General features: G+C 45.7%; 3 protein-coding genes across 3 annotated transcripts; 2 read left to right on the top strand and 1 right to left on the bottom strand.

Annotated features, from left to right (window-relative positions):
- Window positions 1–9: 9 nt before the first annotated feature.
- Window positions 10–11,218, bottom strand: lrrc45 (leucine rich repeat containing 45). Its single transcript, XM_079756993.1, has 19 exons — window positions 11,117–11,218; window positions 10,557–10,628; window positions 8,352–8,622; window positions 7,839–7,900; window positions 7,682–7,752; window positions 6,888–7,066; window positions 6,583–6,711; window positions 6,153–6,265; window positions 5,832–5,890; window positions 5,414–5,491; window positions 4,445–4,580; window positions 4,046–4,123; window positions 3,735–3,846; window positions 3,565–3,635; window positions 3,045–3,137; window positions 2,739–2,831; window positions 2,118–2,291; window positions 1,126–1,273; window positions 10–934 (listed from the first exon to the last, which is right to left on the bottom strand). The coding sequence occupies exons 3-19, from the start codon at window positions 8,602–8,604 to the stop codon at window positions 735–737; spliced, it is 2,049 nt and encodes a 682-aa protein (XP_079613119.1). The 5' UTR covers window positions 8,605–8,622; window positions 10,557–10,628; window positions 11,117–11,218; the 3' UTR covers window positions 10–734.
- Window positions 11,219–12,609: 1,391 nt separating this feature from the next.
- Window positions 12,610–19,001, top strand: galk1 (galactokinase 1). The gene is made up of 8 exons (XM_079757000.1): window positions 12,610–12,873; window positions 13,735–13,924; window positions 14,156–14,275; window positions 14,650–14,785; window positions 15,113–15,294; window positions 15,363–15,513; window positions 15,934–16,096; window positions 18,742–19,001. The coding sequence occupies exons 1-8, from the start codon at window positions 12,712–12,714 to the stop codon at window positions 18,814–18,816; spliced, it is 1,179 nt and encodes a 392-aa protein (XP_079613126.1). The 5' UTR covers window positions 12,610–12,711; the 3' UTR covers window positions 18,817–19,001.
- Window positions 16,659–18,712, top strand: LOC307090380 (BTB/POZ domain-containing protein KCTD21-like). The gene is made up of 2 exons (XM_079757001.1): window positions 16,659–17,549; window positions 17,709–18,712. The coding sequence occupies exons 1-2, from the start codon at window positions 17,139–17,141 to the stop codon at window positions 18,177–18,179; spliced, it is 882 nt and encodes a 293-aa protein (XP_079613127.1). The 5' UTR covers window positions 16,659–17,138; the 3' UTR covers window positions 18,180–18,712.
- Window positions 19,002–19,169: the final 168 nt, after the last annotated feature.

Here is a 19,169-nt window from a genome sequence, read left to right as displayed (position 1 = left end):
TAAAAAAAAAAGACTTATATATTTCTTTATTTCAATGATTTAAAAAATATGAAATCATCATAATTTTACAAAGCATGTAGATTAGAACATTGTCTGCCTAATCAAAATAATTCCTGAAAAAAAGCATAAAAAACAGAATCTTTGCAGTGCATGCAAAGATCGCATGCGGTTGCTGTAAAAACAACCACGCGCTACTCTATGGAGATGCACGGCTTATATTCTCCCACACAGATTCTGTTCTGATTTAGGCTGGTCTTCTGATGCTTTAAACAAGGCACCATGTAACATGTCACTGAACTGTGTAAAATGGAAACAGTGGTCCCACCTTGTTTACATAGAATGTAGAAGAAAAGAAGTCTCAACTGGACGCAAAGCACATAAATAATGACAATACCGATAACCAAGATGCAGCGTTGGTCATTAATAATTACAATAACACACAATGACTTGCAAATTGTTTAAAAACACAACGGTAGTAAAATTGTGAATCTCATGTTTTAAAAGCAAGTACTGATTGAGCTCATTGTTCAGAGCCCCATCCCCCCTCCACACTAAGATCTGTTTTTTAAGATATCCCATAATGTGGGGGGTTTACGAGGCCCCAGCCGAGACTCGAGGCCTGCTCAGAGGCGGAGCTCACACCACCGGTGTGATAGCCGCCACAGTGTGTAGAGATAAAGACAGTGAGGCTGAGAGGCTAAACAAAAGGCTTTGGTGGACAGTTTCTCGGCGGATCATTTCTTGGGGCTGCTGTAGTGGCCCAGCGGCGAGCCCTGGACGTAGGCGAGCACCGCGCTGTGCAGGTAGCTGGCCCGCTGCGCCTCGTCCTCCCGCATCCGCTGGATCTCCGCGTCCCGCAGGCGCAGCCGCTCCAGCAGAGAGCTGCTCTCACTCTTTTTGTCCAGCAGCGCCTCCCGGTGGCTGCTCGACAGAGCTGCAGCATAGGGAACAAAAACATATTGTGAGATGCCAAAATATACAATCAAATAAAAACGGTAGGGGAACAGAAAGAAAGCAAAGGGAAGGGACGATAAATACTTGCAAAAGGAAACGGTGAGATATCCAATAAAACAACAGATTTCATAACCGATAGGATAGCAAAAGATATAACATAAGATAAGTCACCCTTCATCTCTCTCTCCATGGCGCTGATCTTCTCCTTCAGGCTTCCACTGGTGGCCCTCTCCGCCTGCAGGTGTCCCGTCTGCTCCTGGAGCTCCACCCTCACCCGGCTCACCTCCGCCACCCGCTCCTGATCCTTACCGGCCAGCTCCTGGATGGACCAAGAAGGCACCAGGATGGAACCAGCGAGCTAGCCGAGGATCGTCTCAGTTTGGTTCTTGAAATCATCTTCTATCTATCATGTACTGGGTTAAAGAGGTGTGACCATGTGACTGATCGGTGGTCTATCTACCATGTACTGGGTTAGAGACGTGTTATCCATGTACTGCGTTACAGACGTGTGACCATGTGACTGATAGGTCGTCTATCTACCATGTACTGGGTTAGAGACGTGTTATCCATGTACTGGGTTAGAGACGTGTTATCCATGTACTGGGTTAAAGGGGTGTGACCATGTGACTGATCGGTCGTCTATCTACCATGTACTGGGTTAGAGACGTGTTATCCATGTACTGGGTTAGAGACGTGTTATCCATGTGACTGATGGGTCGTCTATCTACCATGTACTGGGTTAGAGACGTGTGACCATTTGACTGATCGGTGGTCTATCTACCATGTACTGGGTTAGAGACGTGTGACCATGTGACTGATCAGTAGTCTATCTACCATGTACTGGGTTAGAGACGTGTTATCCATGTACTGGGTTAGAGACGTGTTATCCATGTACTGGGTTAGAGACGTGTTATCCATGTACTGGGTTAGAGACGTGTTATCCATGTACTGGGTTAGAGACGTGTGACCATGTGACTGATGGGTCGTCTATCTACCATGTACTGGGTTAGAGACGTGTTACCCATGTACTGGGTTAGAGACGTGTGACCATGTGACTGATGGGTCGTCTATCTACCATGTACTGGGTTAGAGACGTGTTATCCATGTACTGGGTTAGAGACGTGTTATCCATGTACTGGGTTAGAGACGTGTTATCCACTCACCTGCTGCAGCTCCTCCACCCTGCGGCGGAGGCCGTCCGCCTCCAGCCGCTGCTGGCCCTGTTTGGCCTGCAGCTCAGCGACCATCTGCTTCTGCTGGGTGCAGTGGTTCTGGAGCTCCTGGCGGGACTCCCGCACCGCCCGCAGCTTCTCCTCCAGAGACGCCACCTGCTCCCGCTGCACAGAGCACGATGTCGTTAGAGACACGACGGAGCAGAGGGTCACACAGTGCGTCTCCCCGGTGGGAGAGTGTCTGAGAGGGAACATCTGCAGACGAGAGATGCTGAACCCAAGACACCACTTCAACGCTCAACTCTGTTGTGAGTCATTTGTTTTTAATGCGTTTATTTAATGTTGTGGTTTTGTTTCAGAGTTTTTGAAGTGCAAGTTGTTGACCCTCAACGGATATTCTAATCAATAATATTTCACCTAAATTGCATTATCCCTTCGGGTCTGATGAAAGCTTTCCAAGCTGATGCTTCGGAAGAGTGCTGAACCGTCCAATACTAATCAGCCAATCGCTTACTGATCAAACGGCTGTTTATGTCATGAATCATCATGACATCGAAAGACAGCTGAGGCAGTAGCATCTGTAACCTGGACGTGCACAGAACGGACCCGTACCTCCTCCAGGCGGACCTGAGCCCGCACTCGTCCCAGCTCCTCCTCGGCCTCAGCCCTCTGGGTCACACACCCCGCCTTCGACCTGCTCAGCTCCTACAAGGGCGCGGGCACACACACACACACACACACACACACACACACACACACACACACACACACACACACACACACACACACACACACACACACACACACACACACACACACACACACACAGTAAGATAACCATTTTGCAGAGAGCCTCACAAAATTGGCTCTCTGTATTGGGTCTGATGTGTGTCCCCTGCTGTGTGTGTATGTGTTCACCTCTTCTAGTTGGATCCTCTGATTCTCCAGCTTGAAGACGCGGTCCTGCAGGGCTCTCTCGCTCTCCTCCAGGTGGCGATTCATGTGCTCCACCTGGAATCAGAAAGCAAGCACCATCATCATATCTGGAAACCAGCACCACCATGTCTGTCTCAGAAGGCTTAACCATAGTTCCGTTAGTCTGGGAACTCCTCAGTGCTACATAGAGACAGCTGTCTGCTTGCACATTCACAGCTTATTTCACCGGAGGAGACCGTTGAGTTCAGTGAACAAGAATAAATGAGTGATCTGACATGTCGACTTTATAAGGACGTGCAAGGTGAGCCAGAAATCCATTTCGTCTCTTCCTTAATGTTTCATACATGAGTTGAGTCGATTTCGTTAACATCTCCTGATAAATTTGAGGTATTGTTAATTTTGGCAGAAGAAAATGTCAGACATGTCCAAACCTGGAAATGACCTAAAACTAATTCCATACATTTCAATACTTTCCAGACCTGTGTAAGAAGCCTGTTCTGACCTCTTTTTGTCGCAGAGCGTCCATATCCTCCAGAGCTTGTTTAGACCGCCTCTTCTCCATCTCCAACCGGTCTGTACAGAGGAAAATTACAAGTTGGCCTCCACTGACCAGTGGTGAAGGGAGTAGTGTGAGTGTGTGTGTGTGTGTGTGTGTGTGTGTGTGTGTGTTACCTTCTGCCTGCACCAGCCGTAGCTTCAGCTCAGCCGTGCTGTTGGTCACTTCTTGCTTGAGTTCAAAGATCTGTTGCTGCTGAGATTTACATCTGCGATCCTGCTCCTCCACCTAACGCCCACACGTACACACACACGCACACGCGCACACACACACACACACACACACACGTAAACACACACGCACACAGTCAGCTTAGGACAATTATCTGTCTTGATAAACCAACCTCATCTAAAAAGGTTTGATTAAATGGGTCCACAAAGTATACAAGTAACAAGCCCTCCCAGAACAACTACCACGCACCACCTACCTTATTCCTGAGTTGTGTGTTGGAGTCCGTCATGTTCTGCATGTCCCGGAGCAGTTTGCCCTCCCGGAGAACACCGTCCTGGATTACAGGGAGAGGGCAAGGTCATCAGACCAGTACGGGGACACGGGTCAACCCCTGGAACTCTGTGACTCAAACCTTTGCAGTCATTAGTCAGTTAGTCATAGAACATAAGAGGACACTTTGTGGATGATTTGTGTTTACCATAATTATTTTCTTGGTTGATTAATCCATGATGATGTCCGAATGTTCTTTTTCTTTTTCTTATGCATCTATAATCATTACGTTTATAAATGAAGGCAATCATACCCATTAGGAGTTTTACATTGGCTTGCTTTGTCAGGAGAAGCTCAACCTCCTGTTTGCGTTAACCACGGTCACCTCTTGTTCCTTCTTCCTCTCCCTGGCCTGCCTCCCCCGGTGCTCCTCCTTCTCCGCCCGGACCCGGGTCAGCAGCTCCCCCAGGTCCTGCTGCTTCTGCTCCGACAGTGCCAGGGCAGCCTCCACCATCTGCAGCCTGCTCACACACACAGGCACACACACGCACACAGACACAGACACAGACACGCACGCACGCACACACACACACACACATACACACACACACGCACACACACACACACACACAGATACACACACACACACACACACACACACGCACACAGACACGCACGCACACACACACACACACACATATACACACACTCATGCACAAACACACACACACGCACGCACACACACGCACAGACACAGACACGCACGCACGCACACACACACACACATATACACACACACACGCACACACACACACACACACAGACACACACATACACACACACACACACACACGTACACAGACACGCACACACATATACACACACGCACGCACAAACACACACACACACACACACACGCACACACACGCAGACACAGACACGCACGCACGCACGCACACACACACATATATATACACACACAAACACACACACACACACACACAGTTTCACTCACACAATTACTCCACGCCGGTGATGTCATCCTCCAAAGATAGACCAATCATAGACATACATAAATAGACGCTGCATTGGCTATTGAATTGTATTTCAATGTCACTGCCACATTGGAGAGAAAAAAACAGTGTTTTTGCTGGATTTAAAAGCACCATGACCATAACATTTCTCCACTGGTTTCAATGTATCGCCTGTAAAATATGGGGTGGGGAAAATATGGGGGATTGAAGCAATCACTGCGGCGTCAATGTACTGTATATATGTTTACCAACGATGAACCCGGAGGGTATTGCTGACCTTTCATAGTGTTAGAGCAGAGGAGGATGAGCTGACCACCAACCTGGCTGTGATTGCGATGACAGTGGACTTCCTCTCGTCCAGAGCTTCTTGCAGTTTGCCGACGTGTACGGAGGTAGACCTGACGGACGGATGGACAGAGGTGCGACAAAACATAACAAATCAGCGGACCACACTTTTCATGATAATGGGATAGCAATTGTGTAGATTAGAACCCCGCAGTGACACCCAAAAACTAGATCAGACATCAGATTTCTATAGTTAATCTAAAGTTTAGACAAGCTAAAATCCGGGTGAGGCGGGCGTTACTTTTTTGTCGCATCATATTGGTTTCGACCAATAATGTTGCTCGAAACAGGGAACTCTAAGCCCATAATTGGCAGAAGCTCTGCTCAAACATAGTAGACCTGCTGGATCTGAGGTTACCCCAAAACTAACATCAAACCTTCTCTCCTGCTCACCTGTTGGAGCGCCCCATCTCGTCTCTCTGTCGGTCGATCGTCTCCATCAGGCTCAGATACTGAAAGACAGCCGCATGAACATTAGAGCTGCATGTGAAGGACTTAGTGGCATCTAGAGTTGTGCTTACAGATTGCAACCTAGTGAATCCGATTGCCAGGGAGCTCATGTTTTGATCCGCGGAACACCTCTGTTTCCGTGCTTTGTCCTCGACCACCAAGTGTCGCAGAGGCCAAAGCGTCAGTTAGTCATAAACATTGCAAAAAAAGGGAAAAACTTCAGTTTTTCGATCTTTCAAATGCGTCTTCCGGCCGAGGCTTCACCTGCCGCCCCTTCTCCTGCTTCAAGGTGTTGATCTCCTTGCTGAGCACCTTGGTCCTGCTGCGGCCCTCCGTGAGCAGAGACCTCTTGTCTGAGTTGTGGCCCGTGGCCTGCTCTGAGTTTTGGTAGTGGGGTGGGGGGGGGGACAACAGGGACGGAGAGTGTGAGGAGAGACGGTTAGGCGGTGACAGCGCAGGGCCGCGGTCTCGAAAGAACGTAAAGATGTAAACATAGCAGAGCAACCCAAACCACAAAAACTTAAGTCCTGCCACGTGAACCACCGACATCATCGATTCCACAGAACCACACCTGTCTGCATCGTGTGTGTGTGTGAATGTGTGTATTGTCATGCGCGTGTGTCAATGTGTGTATCGTCATGTGCGTTTATGAATGAGCACGTGTGTGTGTGTGCGTGTGTGTAAACTTCAGTACCGAGGGCTTTGAGAGTGTCGCTAGGTACGTTGTTTCCTGCCATCTCCATCTGCACCAGGGTCTGGTTCTGCTGTAGAGAGTCCAGGAGAGACCGGCCCCCCAGCAGACCTATGTTGTTCCACCGGAGATCTAGAAGGACAGGAAGGTAGAGGGTCGGAATTCATTCTCTGCATTTAGCCTATCCCCTATCCTAACCTAGTGCCCAGGGACTTATGGGCACTGCACTTTTTGGCAGGGAAGGAGTGCTTCTTCAAGGACCTTCTTGAAAAATGTTCAAAAGGTGTTATCCACGGCGTCTGGTTCACCTAACACTTCCAGGGCGCCGTTCCTCTTCAGCACCGTCGCCAGCTCCGAGGCCCCCTGGTGGTTGATCTGGTTGTTGCGCAGGTCCAGCTGGGTCAGAGTTCCGTTGGCGGCCAGGCCCTCGCAGAACAGGGAGAAGGCTTCGTCCCACATGCCCAGGGCGTTCCACTCCAGCACCAGCCTGCAACGGGACACACGGAACAGATGGGAACATTGGAGTCAATGTATTAGTGGGAGGTTTCCAACCCTCTGATCTCACGGTCCATAAGATAGGTTTGAGACCGCCATCTTGGTACATGTTGACCAAAAATGTGAGGATAACCAGAGTAGCCTGTATTTATTTGGTTTATGATAATGATAAGATTTAGAAAGATGGCGGCTTGGAATGTGCGTGAGATCATGTGAAACCCTCCTATGCTGCTCCAAAACAGGCCGGGTTTTATCGAGTTCCGTCATAGATTGGTTATACTATTGATAAAGTTCAAGCTTTATTTGTCCAACATGTTGCAATATTAGAAAATTGTCTTTGTTGAAGGCAGTCTGTTCTCTAATTGTGTGTATGTGGTGCTTGTGTAAGAAATATGTTGTGTGTGTGTATTGCCTTGGGTATGAAGGATTTTGTATAGAGAGATTTTTTGGCTAGAGGCACTCTGTATCTTCTGCCTGATGGAAGCAGCTCAAAACAGTCGTGGAGGGGGTGGGACGGATCCAGGAGAATGGAATTGGTCTTCCTTTCCACTGCTTGAGTCTGCATGTGTGAAAGCTGTTTTTGTTGCATTTGGTCTTATCATCTTACCTTTGAATGGTCTTGTTTCTTGCCAATAACTTCCCCAAGGCCTCAGCACCAGTTGACCTTAGGTTATTCCCCTGTGATGACACAAATATATTTAATATTAACACTTAATGTGCCGTTATTATCATCATATTTTTGAACGATGTATGTGTGCCCTTACCTTAAGATCCAATACTTTAATAGTGGTATTGGTGAAGAATCCACTCAGTAGGCCCTTAGCACCTTAGGAAAATAAGAGGCAGAGAAAATGGCTTGATCTTGAGTTACAAATGTTACATACGATTGTACATTTACCATAATAAACACAACAAAAGTGGAAGTTGTGCATTTGTAGTTAAAGTTATAATACACACAGGGCTATATGTGCACTAAGTTGAAGTTGTCACATGCCCAGAGATCCACGTGTACTATATTACTATTTAGGTAGGAAAACTCCACTAATGATACAACACAAAATCCAATGTTAGATACACAAGACAAGCACACTGTGGCCTGACAAAGTTGAGACACACACTTCTTACAGCCAGTTCAGAAACAGTTCAGTGTGTGTGTGTGTGTGTGTGTGTGTGTGTGTGTGTGTGTGTGTGTGTGTGTGTGTGTGTGTGTGTGTGTGTGTGTGTGTGTGTGTGTGTCTGTGTGTGTGTGTGTGTGAACGTCACCATGCCAAGCTCACCTTCCTCGCTGAGCATGCAGTCGCTGAGCGAGACCTCGGTGAACACACTGTCGTTCTGGAACACCCGGCCCAGCGCCAGGCAGGTGTCTGCCGAGAGGCTGTGCCCGCTAAGGTCCAGCCGGGGCCCCCCGCCGCTGCTGCCACCACCGCCGCCGCCTCGTCGCTCCTGGAGGAGCCGGGCCAGGACGGACTCCTGGGGCTCCACACCCGCCTCTTTACACACACGCACGAATGTCCGCCGGAAGTCCTCCATCGGGAAGTGGCTCGGGAGCTGGAGGTCATGACATGATGGGTGAGAATTGCTAAGCTATATATATATATAGTTGTATATATGTATATAGGCTTAGATAGATAGATAGATAGATAGATAGATAGATAGATAGATAGATAGATATTGTAGGTTTTAAAAGATGATTTGCAGAATGACGAGAAATGGATCTCTCAGACTAGCAATTATTAGGATTCAGTGGTTATATATAAGCTAGGGCTGGGCCATTAATCAAATTTTGATCGCGATTTCGATTTTAGCGTCAAACGATCACAAAATGAACACAATCAAGTTTTTCGATTTTATTTATCAAAAAAATTATAATTATTGAATGTTTTATAGAAAGGGCAGAACAGATGGATACATATCTGTACATTATTTTAGATTGGAACATTTTCTTTTTGACCATTTTGTGTATTTCTTTAAAGGGGTAGCTCGGAATTTTGGACATAGAGCATTCCCAAGTTAGCCTTGTGACGGGTTCCAATATCCATACTTCCACGAGTACACTTAAACGAAGTACACCATCCGTACTCACTAAGTGCGCTAATTTTCAGATGTCAGTGTTGTTCCAAATCGAATACTGTGTGGGTCACTAACCGGAAATTACGATCACGACTGCCGCGGCGGCTCCTCCCCCGCAATAAACATCCCGCTTAGAACGGTGAACTCTTTACGCCTAGCAGCTATAAAAAGCTATAAAAGCGATAAAAACTGCAAAATGACTCTATTAATGCAGGCTATGTGGAAAATGCGCCGACGTTGGCTTAGCCTGGCTCCGCCCTCTTCCCCTACGTAGCAATGATTGCTGCCGTTGAGTACGAAAAATGTACATCGATCCACGCTTCGCGAATTGACCATTTTGAGTACACCATGCGGGTCCTTTCAGTACACTTACTTTCGCCCGATCTGAATTGGAACGACCTACGTACTCAAACTAAGGCTAGTAAGTACGGATAGTATAGATATTGGAACACGGCACGGGTGTTCTTTATCTTTGGTAACAGTTTAACACATTTCATTCAGTCCTTCTAGTAGTTGCAGAGTTCGCTCGTGCTAGGCTAGCGCACGGCAACGGGCAATGCTAGCCTGATAATAAAACAGTCTTACCCACTCCACAGTACACCCGAGGTAAATCAATTATAACGCCAGACTATAGATGTAAATGTCTGTGTTGATAGAATAATGTTAGAAAAAAAAATAACCTCGCATCGCATGAATCATCGCATTTTGCGGGACTACTTTCTCAGCAGCAGCGGAATTTAACCTAAATATCAGTCCGCCGCTGCCGTAGCCTTCTACCAGGAATAAAACACTTCTGCTGCGACACAGCAAGTCCCTCCAAATGCAATGCAATGCAGGTTTTATTTCTAACATTATTCTATCAACACAGACATTTACATCGACCGTCTGGCGTTATAGTTGATTTGCCTCCGGTGTATTGTGGAGTGGGTAAGTAAGTTTTATTAGCAGGCTAGTATTGCCCGTTGCCGTGCGCTAGCCTAGAGGCCCTATGTCCAAAATTCCGAACTACCCCTTTAAGGCGAAATTTCAAAGTTCTGTTACCATTTTTTTTGGGAGAGACATGCTGATTAAATACATGTTTTCAAACTCAAAAAAATTGTTTGACTAAGCGTGATTTCAATATAGACCAAAATAATCGTGATTATGATTTTTCCATAATCGAGCAGCCCTAATATACCCTCACTGTACTGTGTGTGTATATATGATATACAGACAGTGCATTTATACATATATATAGATATATGTATATAGGCATTGTCTGAATATCATTGAATCAAGATACATTTGGTTGTTCTCACATCTCACTTGTAAATCTAACCCTCTGTGGAGAAAAAGTGCGTGCAAAATGGCATAATGTCATGTTATGTATTGCGAAAACCCAGCACAAAAACAGTAGCCTATTGAGAATTCACCTCTCTAAATGAGAGTGGTCCTCGCTGGTCCGTCCTTAACCTTCACCTAAACCTCTCTTCCCTGCATCATCCCTGCAAGACGATCACAGAGGAAAAAACAGAACAATGACATAACATACATATTTACTGTGGAATCCAAAAATACTTCATAGAGTTCGAGGAAAAGGGTTCAAAATGCATTTAGCTGCAGCTTCCACGTACAATTGTAAAAATGAAATGACAATCATGCAAGTCGTGATCATTGATAACAAGGATAATACTGCATCGACCTCAAGAACACCAGAGGCTAAGAAGCTATGGTGTACAGCAACACACACAAACAATATAGTAGATAAAGGAACGCTTCTTGAGTCAATTGTCCTAAACCAATATACAAAACCGTGACTACTACTAGGAAGTAAGCCCTGAGAGGCTGAGCTAAGTTGTGTTGATCAGTGTTGGTAAACAACACTGATCCTGCCATGCTGATCGAAGCAGTTTTAACTGCTTCACATTATTTCGTGACCAATAGTGAGCGTGGTGCAAATATCGATTAATTGAATCAAATGAGAAGCACAAACTTTTAGGCGACGATTACATTCCCATTATTTTCAACAATCGATGATTTTTTGTTTAGGTTGTGTTCCTGACGGTTGAGAGAGAAACAGGAAGCGGCGACGATATGAACCAGTGAGCGGTTAGGGCCGCAAAGCATGTTGGTTAATGAAGTCCATGCGTTTTCATAGAGGGCTAATTTGTCTCTGTAAGCTTTCGTGTAATTGATGTTATAAATGTAGTTACAAAACAATCACAAGAAGTAACACCATCGCGTTTTAATTTTAAACTAAAAATACATTTTTAAATGGCGCGACCAAAACAGCAGAGGGAGGTATAATATACATCATTAAGTGAATGATCACCTATTTCTATCGTTGTGTATCTAACACAATCGATGCATAAAATCACGAATAAATTGTAGTTTATTGAACACAAATGACGGAGGAAGAAAAATTGTTTGGTAAGAAAAATTAAAAGTATTGGAGGATGCGGGCATCGATCCCGCTACTTCTCGCATGCTAAGCGAGCGCTCTACCATCTGAGCTAATCCCCCGTCCTGCTTATCGGCGTGTTTAATATGTATTTCACAAAGAAACACAGGAGTTCAAAATGGAATGAAGCGTTTGGTTGGACGTTGGATGAGCATGAATTGTATTGTGTGGAGAAATGCTTTGTATTTACAAATACAGATATAATTCAGATACACACGCTGAAACAATGATGCAGTCCTTCTACCAATCATAGCCTCTAACGTTGCAGCCAGGGTAATGTTATGGCACTTGTACATTGCACTTATTCAAGGTACTTAATTGTGTAGCATCTACAGTAGTTGCTATCATTGCTTTACACGGGGAATGGGTTAGCCTAGCGATTGTAATACTTGCACTTGGTTCTATGAACATCTTTACTGTACCGACAGCAATATATTGTTTCACTTCTTATGACAAATGTACTTATTGTAACAAATGCACTTATTGTAAGTCGCTTTGGATAAAAGCGTCTGCTTAATGCCCTAAATGTAAATGTAAATGTTATTTCTAAAACAGGTTGGTTGTGCAGATCGCTGGATCGAATCCAACTCACGGCAGGTGACGGGAAGAACATAAGTCGAAACGTCAAATAACACACAGGGATATTGCCTGAATATTTCTGCACGGCAAAATATATGTTATTGCTTAATTCTATATTTTCCCGTATTTATTTCCCGTGTTTTTCCCTTCATTTCACTTCTACCATTTGAGCTAATCCCCCTTCCTGCCTATTGGTTTGTTTAATATTTATTCAACAAAGAAACACAGGAGTTCAAAATGGAATAAAGCGTTTGGTTGGAGGTCGGATGAGTATGAATTTTATTGTGTGGAGAAATGCGTTGTATTTACAAATACAGATATAATTCAGATACACACGCTGAAACAATGATGCAGTCCTTCTACCAATCATAGCCTCTAACGTTGCAGCCAGGGTAATGTTATTTCTAAAACAGGAAGTGGGGTGAATCACATGCTCAAAACAAAATTTGACTACACACACTTTTAGTAGCTTAGACTTTTGAACTTTATGTCACCCGATCGCATCCCCCTTTCCACACTGCCTGGGGGATTTGTACCACGTATTTGCAATGGCCACTCCGGTTCCAGCTGTTCGTGATGTTGTGACAGAGGCCCGTCAACTGTACGAGCAGAGCTTTGGCTCTAGTCCCGAGGTAGTGGTGTGTGCCCCCGGCAGAGTCAATCTAATTGGCGAGCACACCGACTACAATGATGGATTCGTACTACCAATGGTAACGTTAACCACCCACAAATGTATCTCACCGTCTTTCATAAATGAAGCGGTTAACCATTCGTTCAGAATATGACGTGCATGCAGCACTCGAGTTGAGGGGGGATGGCATCCCCCTTTGGAATTAAAATGATCAAATTCCTCCTGAAACAGTGATCCCCCCTTCCCATCCCCTGTTATTTTATTTTATCAATTAATGTGGAAATATTACCGCTATTTCATTATAGTGGTTTCCTTTTTCAATTCGGCGCAACGTTACTTTTCCCAGGGACAGAGTTGACAGCGACACTGTATTCTCGAGCAGTATGCTATTGCGCAAGCACGCAGGCACGCTTGCTACGCGCCTGCGTACTTGCGCAATAGTGCCTTCACGAGCTCCCATTCCACCCCGTACGAGACACACTGGTAGCGTAAAGCTGTCTGCATCTCAGACATCGCTTCCGCAGACAACTCTGTCCCCTTTTCTCCCTTTCATTCCAACCCGTGAGCAACGCTAGTCTCCCTTCTTTGCGGAATGGATTTTTGAAAAAAAGAATAAGAATCAGTTTTTAAAATCCTTTAAAGTGATGCATGCCTCGAATCGTGTGATGCGTCCGATGAGCTGCGTTTTTGGGGATAAAATAAGAGCAATGACAGTAGTCATCGCTCTTATTTTATCCCAAAAAATATATAACAATATAATACTACCACTAATAATTATCACACCGTTGGTCTCCCACCATATGCGCTGTTATCAGCACAAATGATCTGTCCCTAAAAGTTAAAATCCACCATCCCCCCTGGCTTTTCTTTTTACAACTCGACCGCTGCGTGCATGCATTAAATACATTTATTTATCAAAATTTCTGTCCATTTGATCAAGGCCCTTGCCCTGGTGACGGTTGTTGTGGGAAGCCCAGACCCTAGCCAAGCCGTCACCGTAGTTACGGCAAATAAGGATGTTGAGGAGCCCAGGAGAGTCGATTTCTACTTGCCCAATGACGGCTCGACGCTGTCTCCAGGACAACCAGGATGGGCTAACTACGTCAAGGGTGTTGTGCAACATTATAGGGGTAAACAATTGATTAATGGTCCGTCTATCTATGGTTGAACATTGGCCACTTTAACTGAAATGTAACTTTAATGGCATGTGAATGTCAATAACCTACGACAATGCATGCTTGTGTTGGGGCATTATAACATTGTTGTATGTAATGGGTCACAATTAGGATTTTTTGGGTAAAGATGAGGTGGAACACAACCCCTCATGGAAATAACATAAAAAATTGTTTCCCGGCCCCCAGCCTCACCTCTTCCGGGGTTCAAGGCTGTGATTGCCAGCACCGTGCCGCTGGGAGGAGGATTGTCCAGCTCCGCCTCTCTGGAAGTGGCTATGTACACCTTCCTCCAGCAGCTCCAGCCAGGTCAGTCACATCAGAGTGGGGAACATGGTCTAAAATTCAAGTCTTTTACATATAATAAAGTGGATAATTGTTTCAATTTCTAGCAATGATTTGAGCCTTCCGAATGATCGGATGTATAAGCCATTGGCTGTTTGCAGATGAAACTTTGGAACATGTCTAAACATTTTTCCACAGAATGTCCCGGAATCAGCTCCTACATGATGCATTGTGCTGATTCTAAACATCACTATTTTGATAACTTGGGGTTACACCACCACCATGTTGTACTGTATACAAACCTTCCGTGCCGTTGGTTGTTTATTTTCCAAATTAAACTGCAAAACCCCTACAGCCAACTTCAGCCCTGATTGTTATCATGCTGCCGATGTCCACAGACGACGGAGACAAGGTGGCGAAGGCCGTGGCTTGTCAGCAGGCTGAGCACTCGCACGCTGGTGTCCCCTGTGGCATCATGGACCAGCTCGTGTCTGTGCTGGGCCAGGAGGCTCATGCCTTGCTGATTGACTGCAGGTAGTCGCATGCAATTGACTTTAATGCGGTCAGTGTTTATAGTTCTGTTTATTCTATCATATTTCACCCTGATTACAGGTTCTACGCTACACAGGACTCAAAATACTGAATATTACTGAATGTCTTTTTTTTTTTTAAGTTAATACAAATGTACACATTTCCAGTTTGACCTATAGAGGCGTAATATTTTACAGCATTTTCCAATCTGTTTTTTAAACTAAAACAGACATGTTGCGAGAGTTCTTCTTGAGGTAGAGAGTTACTTATTGCCCCACATAACACTATAAACGAGTTCCTTCCTATGAATTTTTTTACTCATTCTTTCAGGTCCATGGAGGCCACCCTGGTTCCGCTGTCGGAGCCCAGCGTGGTCATCCTCATCACCAACTCCAACGTCAAACACACGCTGACCGGCAGCGAGTATCCAACCAGACGCAAACAATGCATGGAAGCCGCTGCCATCCTGGGCAAGCGTAGTCTCCGGGACGCTACCCTGCAAGACCTGGAGGGTGAGGACGAGAGTCGCAAATCGACCAGACGTTCCTGTTGCCTACATTCACCTCCTATGTTGTGTTAGACGCCAGGGGCCGCATGGACCAGGTGACCTATAAAAGAGCTCTCCACGTGATCCAGGAGATCCAGAGGACGGTCCAAGGGGCCGAAGCTCTCAAGAGGGGCTTATACGAAGAATTTGGCAATCTGATGGTGGACAGCCACAACTCACTCAGGTAATGGTTGGGAGCAACACCAACCTACGGCAAAGAGCCACATCTCACTGAGGTGATGGTTAAGGCCCAGGTATACTTAAAACGACATCAAAATTGCCGTGTTGGCAATTTTGAATGCCAGTTTGTGATCGAAGCGAAGCATTGGGCTAGGATTGCTGCAGTGTGTGCTGCAGTGTACTCAGCCGATGAACCTCACCCCCCCACCACCACCATATAACGCTATCTGCAGTTGGTCAACAATACAAATACAATACAAAACTCTGTGTTCAACAGCTTATGAGAACACTCCTATTTTCTATTTCATTTGAAGTATATCTGGGCCTTTCAATTTCAATTTACCCAAACGTTAACATTGAGACTTTACTTGGAAATGTAGATTCTCAATTTAGCCTGCATGTTTCCTTGTTTCTGTCCTTCCAGGGACCTTTATGAGGTGAGTTGCAGGGAGCTGGATGAGCTGGTGTCGGTGGCCATGGAGGTGAAAGGAGTGTATGGCAGCCGAATGACAGGAGGGGGCTTCGGTGGCTGCACTGTAACCCTACTGCAGGCCCACGTTGTTGATAGGGCGATACTACACATGCAGGTCAGGTTATACACACACACACACACACACACACACACACACACACACACACACACACATAAAGGACACACACACACACACACATATAAAGCACACACACACACACACACACATAAAAAGGACACACACACAGGGCACAAACACACAGGGCACATTAATATTTGAGGGCTTAACCCCTACAGTTGACTTTCCTTTATTGCAAACCTGAACCCCAATGATGCATTAAATGATATGGAGAATATTATTACTGTATTTTATTATTTCATGTATCGGAAAAACTATTGTATTTTGAAATAATGACTTGGCAACTAAGTCGATGAGTAAGGTTTTTTCTTAAAGACACTTTCCAGTGTTACTGTCGCTTTAAGGAGGGGGGACATTGCAGATGAATTGCCCAGTCCCCCGTGTCTTGCCCGGACAGCCCCAGAATGTGAGTGGTGGTGGGGGGGTACGAGCAGTGAATAAGAGGGAGCACCATACAGGCTGAGGCAGAAGTGTCTGGCTATTAGCATGCTAGTCGGGTCACACTGCCCCTCGATCCCTTTTCTCCAAGGCTGCTTACACGACGGGCGTTATGCAACTGGCCTGCTGTTGGCTAGCAACACAGACCCCATCCACAAGGCTATGGTAGAAACATCAACAGACATTAGTAAGCTGTGATAAGTTGATCATGGCGGGGATGTAGATCATCGGAAAATATGTTAATTTTCATGACTTAATGGAAGGCAGCGAATATAAGAATTCTATATTTTAGTTGTAATCATATTTTGTGTGAGACTTCACATAGCCATAGACTTGGCAGAATTCTGTTTCTCCATTACTTCTTGGCTCAAAGAGGGAAAATCAGCCCCAAAAAAAAGTTGATACTTGAAACTTGCAACTCTGGGTTGCCCACCTCCCTTCGCCAGGACCTCCTTCTCATTACAGCGGCCGTGGCAAAACAAGAAGAAGAACACAGCTCGACACCCCACCAGGGTTGAAGCAAGTGACCCGGGATCGTAAAAAGGCGTGACACTGAAAGGTCGGTGACCCTTGCACCGAGATGCTGAACCTTAACTCGACCGAGAGCAACAATAGTGACTCTCTGCGCGACCCGGTGTCGCTCAACGTCGGCGGGGAACTTTACACCACCACTTTGGACACGCTCACCCGCTGCCGCGATTCCATGCTTGGGGCCATGTTCAGCGGTCAGATCGCCCCACTGAGGGACCGGCGGGGGAACGTTTTCATCGACCGCGATGGGAAAGTGTTCCGGCACATTCTCAATTATCTGCGGTCCAGCTCCCTGGATCTGCCCGACGTGTATTCTGAGCTGCCGCTGTTACGTCGAGAGGCCGACTTCTTTCAGATACGCCCCCTGCTGGAGGAGATTACACGCTGCGAGGCATCTGCGCCTCTCAGCATTCGAGGGGGGCCCCTAGGAGCCATGCTGATGGTGGATGTTGACTGCAAGGTGTGTGTCTGTGTCTGTGTGTGTGTGATTGTCACCTGATCCCATATGAAATGAGTTTGTTTGTGTGTGTGTGTGTTGAACTACATCGTAGGACCAGTTCTTCTGTTTGTGTACTCTGTCCAAATGGTCTTGTCAGCGTGTTTTGCCGTCTCTTTGCAGGTGCGTGTGCTGCACTTTAACTTACGCAGAGGGCCAGAAAACTACGAGCTCCGCACATGCTCTGTGCGCGTCTTCACAGCAAACCTCTTTTGCACCTGGAGGGCCTTCGTGGGGATGCTTTGCGAGCGCTTTTCTTACCGCACGTCCCAGGGTTTCAGCTCCCTGCATCCTTCAAACCCTGGCCAAAATCGGCTGAAACTGGAATGGGTGCCCAGGCCTGAGGAGCTGCCCCAGGACCAATACAACAAGCAGCGCTACCGCGCACTCACCATTTTCCTCCCGGAGGTCGAACAGGTGCCGCCTGATGACATCATGGACACGCGACACAGCCAGCAGGAGATTCGAGACATGCAGGGTTTTGTGGAAGAACTGCTGTCGTTGTCCCTGGCCGAAGGGTTCAAGGTTGATTTGGTGACCCCTGACCCAAAGGACATTCTCAACTGCAACTCCCTTCGTTTGGTTAAAGGCTGATTTGCTGCAGGAAGACTTTGATACTACTAGAGCACACAGGCCTCTCCATAGAGGATCGCTAACAGTCGTCCGTTAATCTTTTAACCCCAGGATTTGACTAAAGGTCATTTCTTAATAAGGAATGATGACATAAAAAAATAACTTTAACAGATTTTCTCTAAATCCTCAGTGTACCATTCTAAACAACAATTTAACACCTTTATACAGTACACACACACACACACACACACACACACACACACACACTCTTCCCCTTTTCTTGGGATGGGACATGGGGTATATTTAGTAAGGAGGAAGCCATAGTAAAGGAAGTGTGCGAAGGAAAAGATTTGTTGTGCTTTATCTCCTTCCTCTTGTTGAAAGCCTCAAGCAGGATGGGGTGAGTTGGGCATGCGTTCATCAGTGTTGGAAGACTGATGTTAGATTAGGGTTTGGTTCTAATGAATGCAAACTAGTAGTGGACATAAGTAACTCTTTAACATGTGCTGGTATTTATTTATTTTTTAATCTTTTCTTTTTGATACACACACTATAAATGTATGGTTTCTTTATTTCTCAACAGGAACGGTACAGTGGAACCCCAACTTTCTACGTCACTACTCCTTCCGAGGGAGCCCGTGTTCTGAGCCTGTCCTGACCTGAAACGCTGCAGGCTTTTCATCTCCCTTTTACTATTTCTAAACAAAGAGGAGCATTCCTTTGGATGATGGGATTATTGATTTGATGGGATTAGTTTTCCTTTGATTATGGGCAGTAGAGTGGTTCAGTGGTTGTAGCTGTCGGAACTTATAGCAGTATTCATGTGTGAAGTGATCTTTGAAATGTTTTTCAAGAATAATTAATAAAAAAATGTATCAGAATTTGGTTTCAAGTTGAATGGTTGGTTTCCTTTCTAAAGTAAATTATGGGATTATTTTATATTAAACCTTTGATAATCAATTTGCATGCACGTTAACATGAAGTATTTTAGGCAAATCATATCTATTATTT

The sequence above is a fragment of the Pollachius pollachius genome, assembly GCF_949987615.1.
Source record: "Pollachius pollachius genome assembly, chromosome: 19".
NCBI lineage: Eukaryota > Metazoa > Chordata > Actinopteri > Gadiformes > Gadidae > Pollachius > Pollachius pollachius.
Note: the sequence above shows the minus strand (reverse complement) of the source record. Positions and strands in the feature narration are given on the sequence as shown.

Excerpts from the sequence above, each read along its gene's own strand:
- lrrc45 (XM_079756993.1), bottom strand. The coding sequence starts at position 8,604 with ATGGAGGACTTCCGGCGGACATTCGTGCGTGTGTGTAAAGAGGCGGGT. Across the intron at positions 3,636-3,734 it reads ACGGCTGGTGCAGGCAGAAG|ACCGGTTGGAGATGGAGAAG; the intron begins GTAACACACACA and ends TCCTCTGTACAG. Across the intron at positions 1,274-2,117 it reads GGGTGGAGGAGCTGCAGCAG|GAGCTGGCCGGTAAGGATCA; the intron begins GTGAGTGGATAA and ends TGGTCCATCCAG.
- galk1 (XM_079757000.1), top strand. The coding sequence starts at position 12,712 with ATGGCCACTCCGGTTCCAGCTGTTCGTGATGTTGTGACAGAGGCCCGT. Across the intron at positions 15,295-15,362 it reads TACCCTGCAAGACCTGGAGG|ACGCCAGGGGCCGCATGGAC; the intron begins GTGAGGACGAGA and ends ATGTTGTGTTAG. Across the intron at positions 15,514-15,933 it reads GACAGCCACAACTCACTCAG|GGACCTTTATGAGGTGAGTT; the intron begins GTAATGGTTGGG and ends CTGTCCTTCCAG.
- LOC307090380 (XM_079757001.1), top strand. The coding sequence starts at position 17,139 with ATGCTGAACCTTAACTCGACCGAGAGCAACAATAGTGACTCTCTGCGC. Across the intron at positions 17,550-17,708 it reads TGGTGGATGTTGACTGCAAG|GTGCGTGTGCTGCACTTTAA; the intron begins GTGTGTGTCTGT and ends GTCTCTTTGCAG.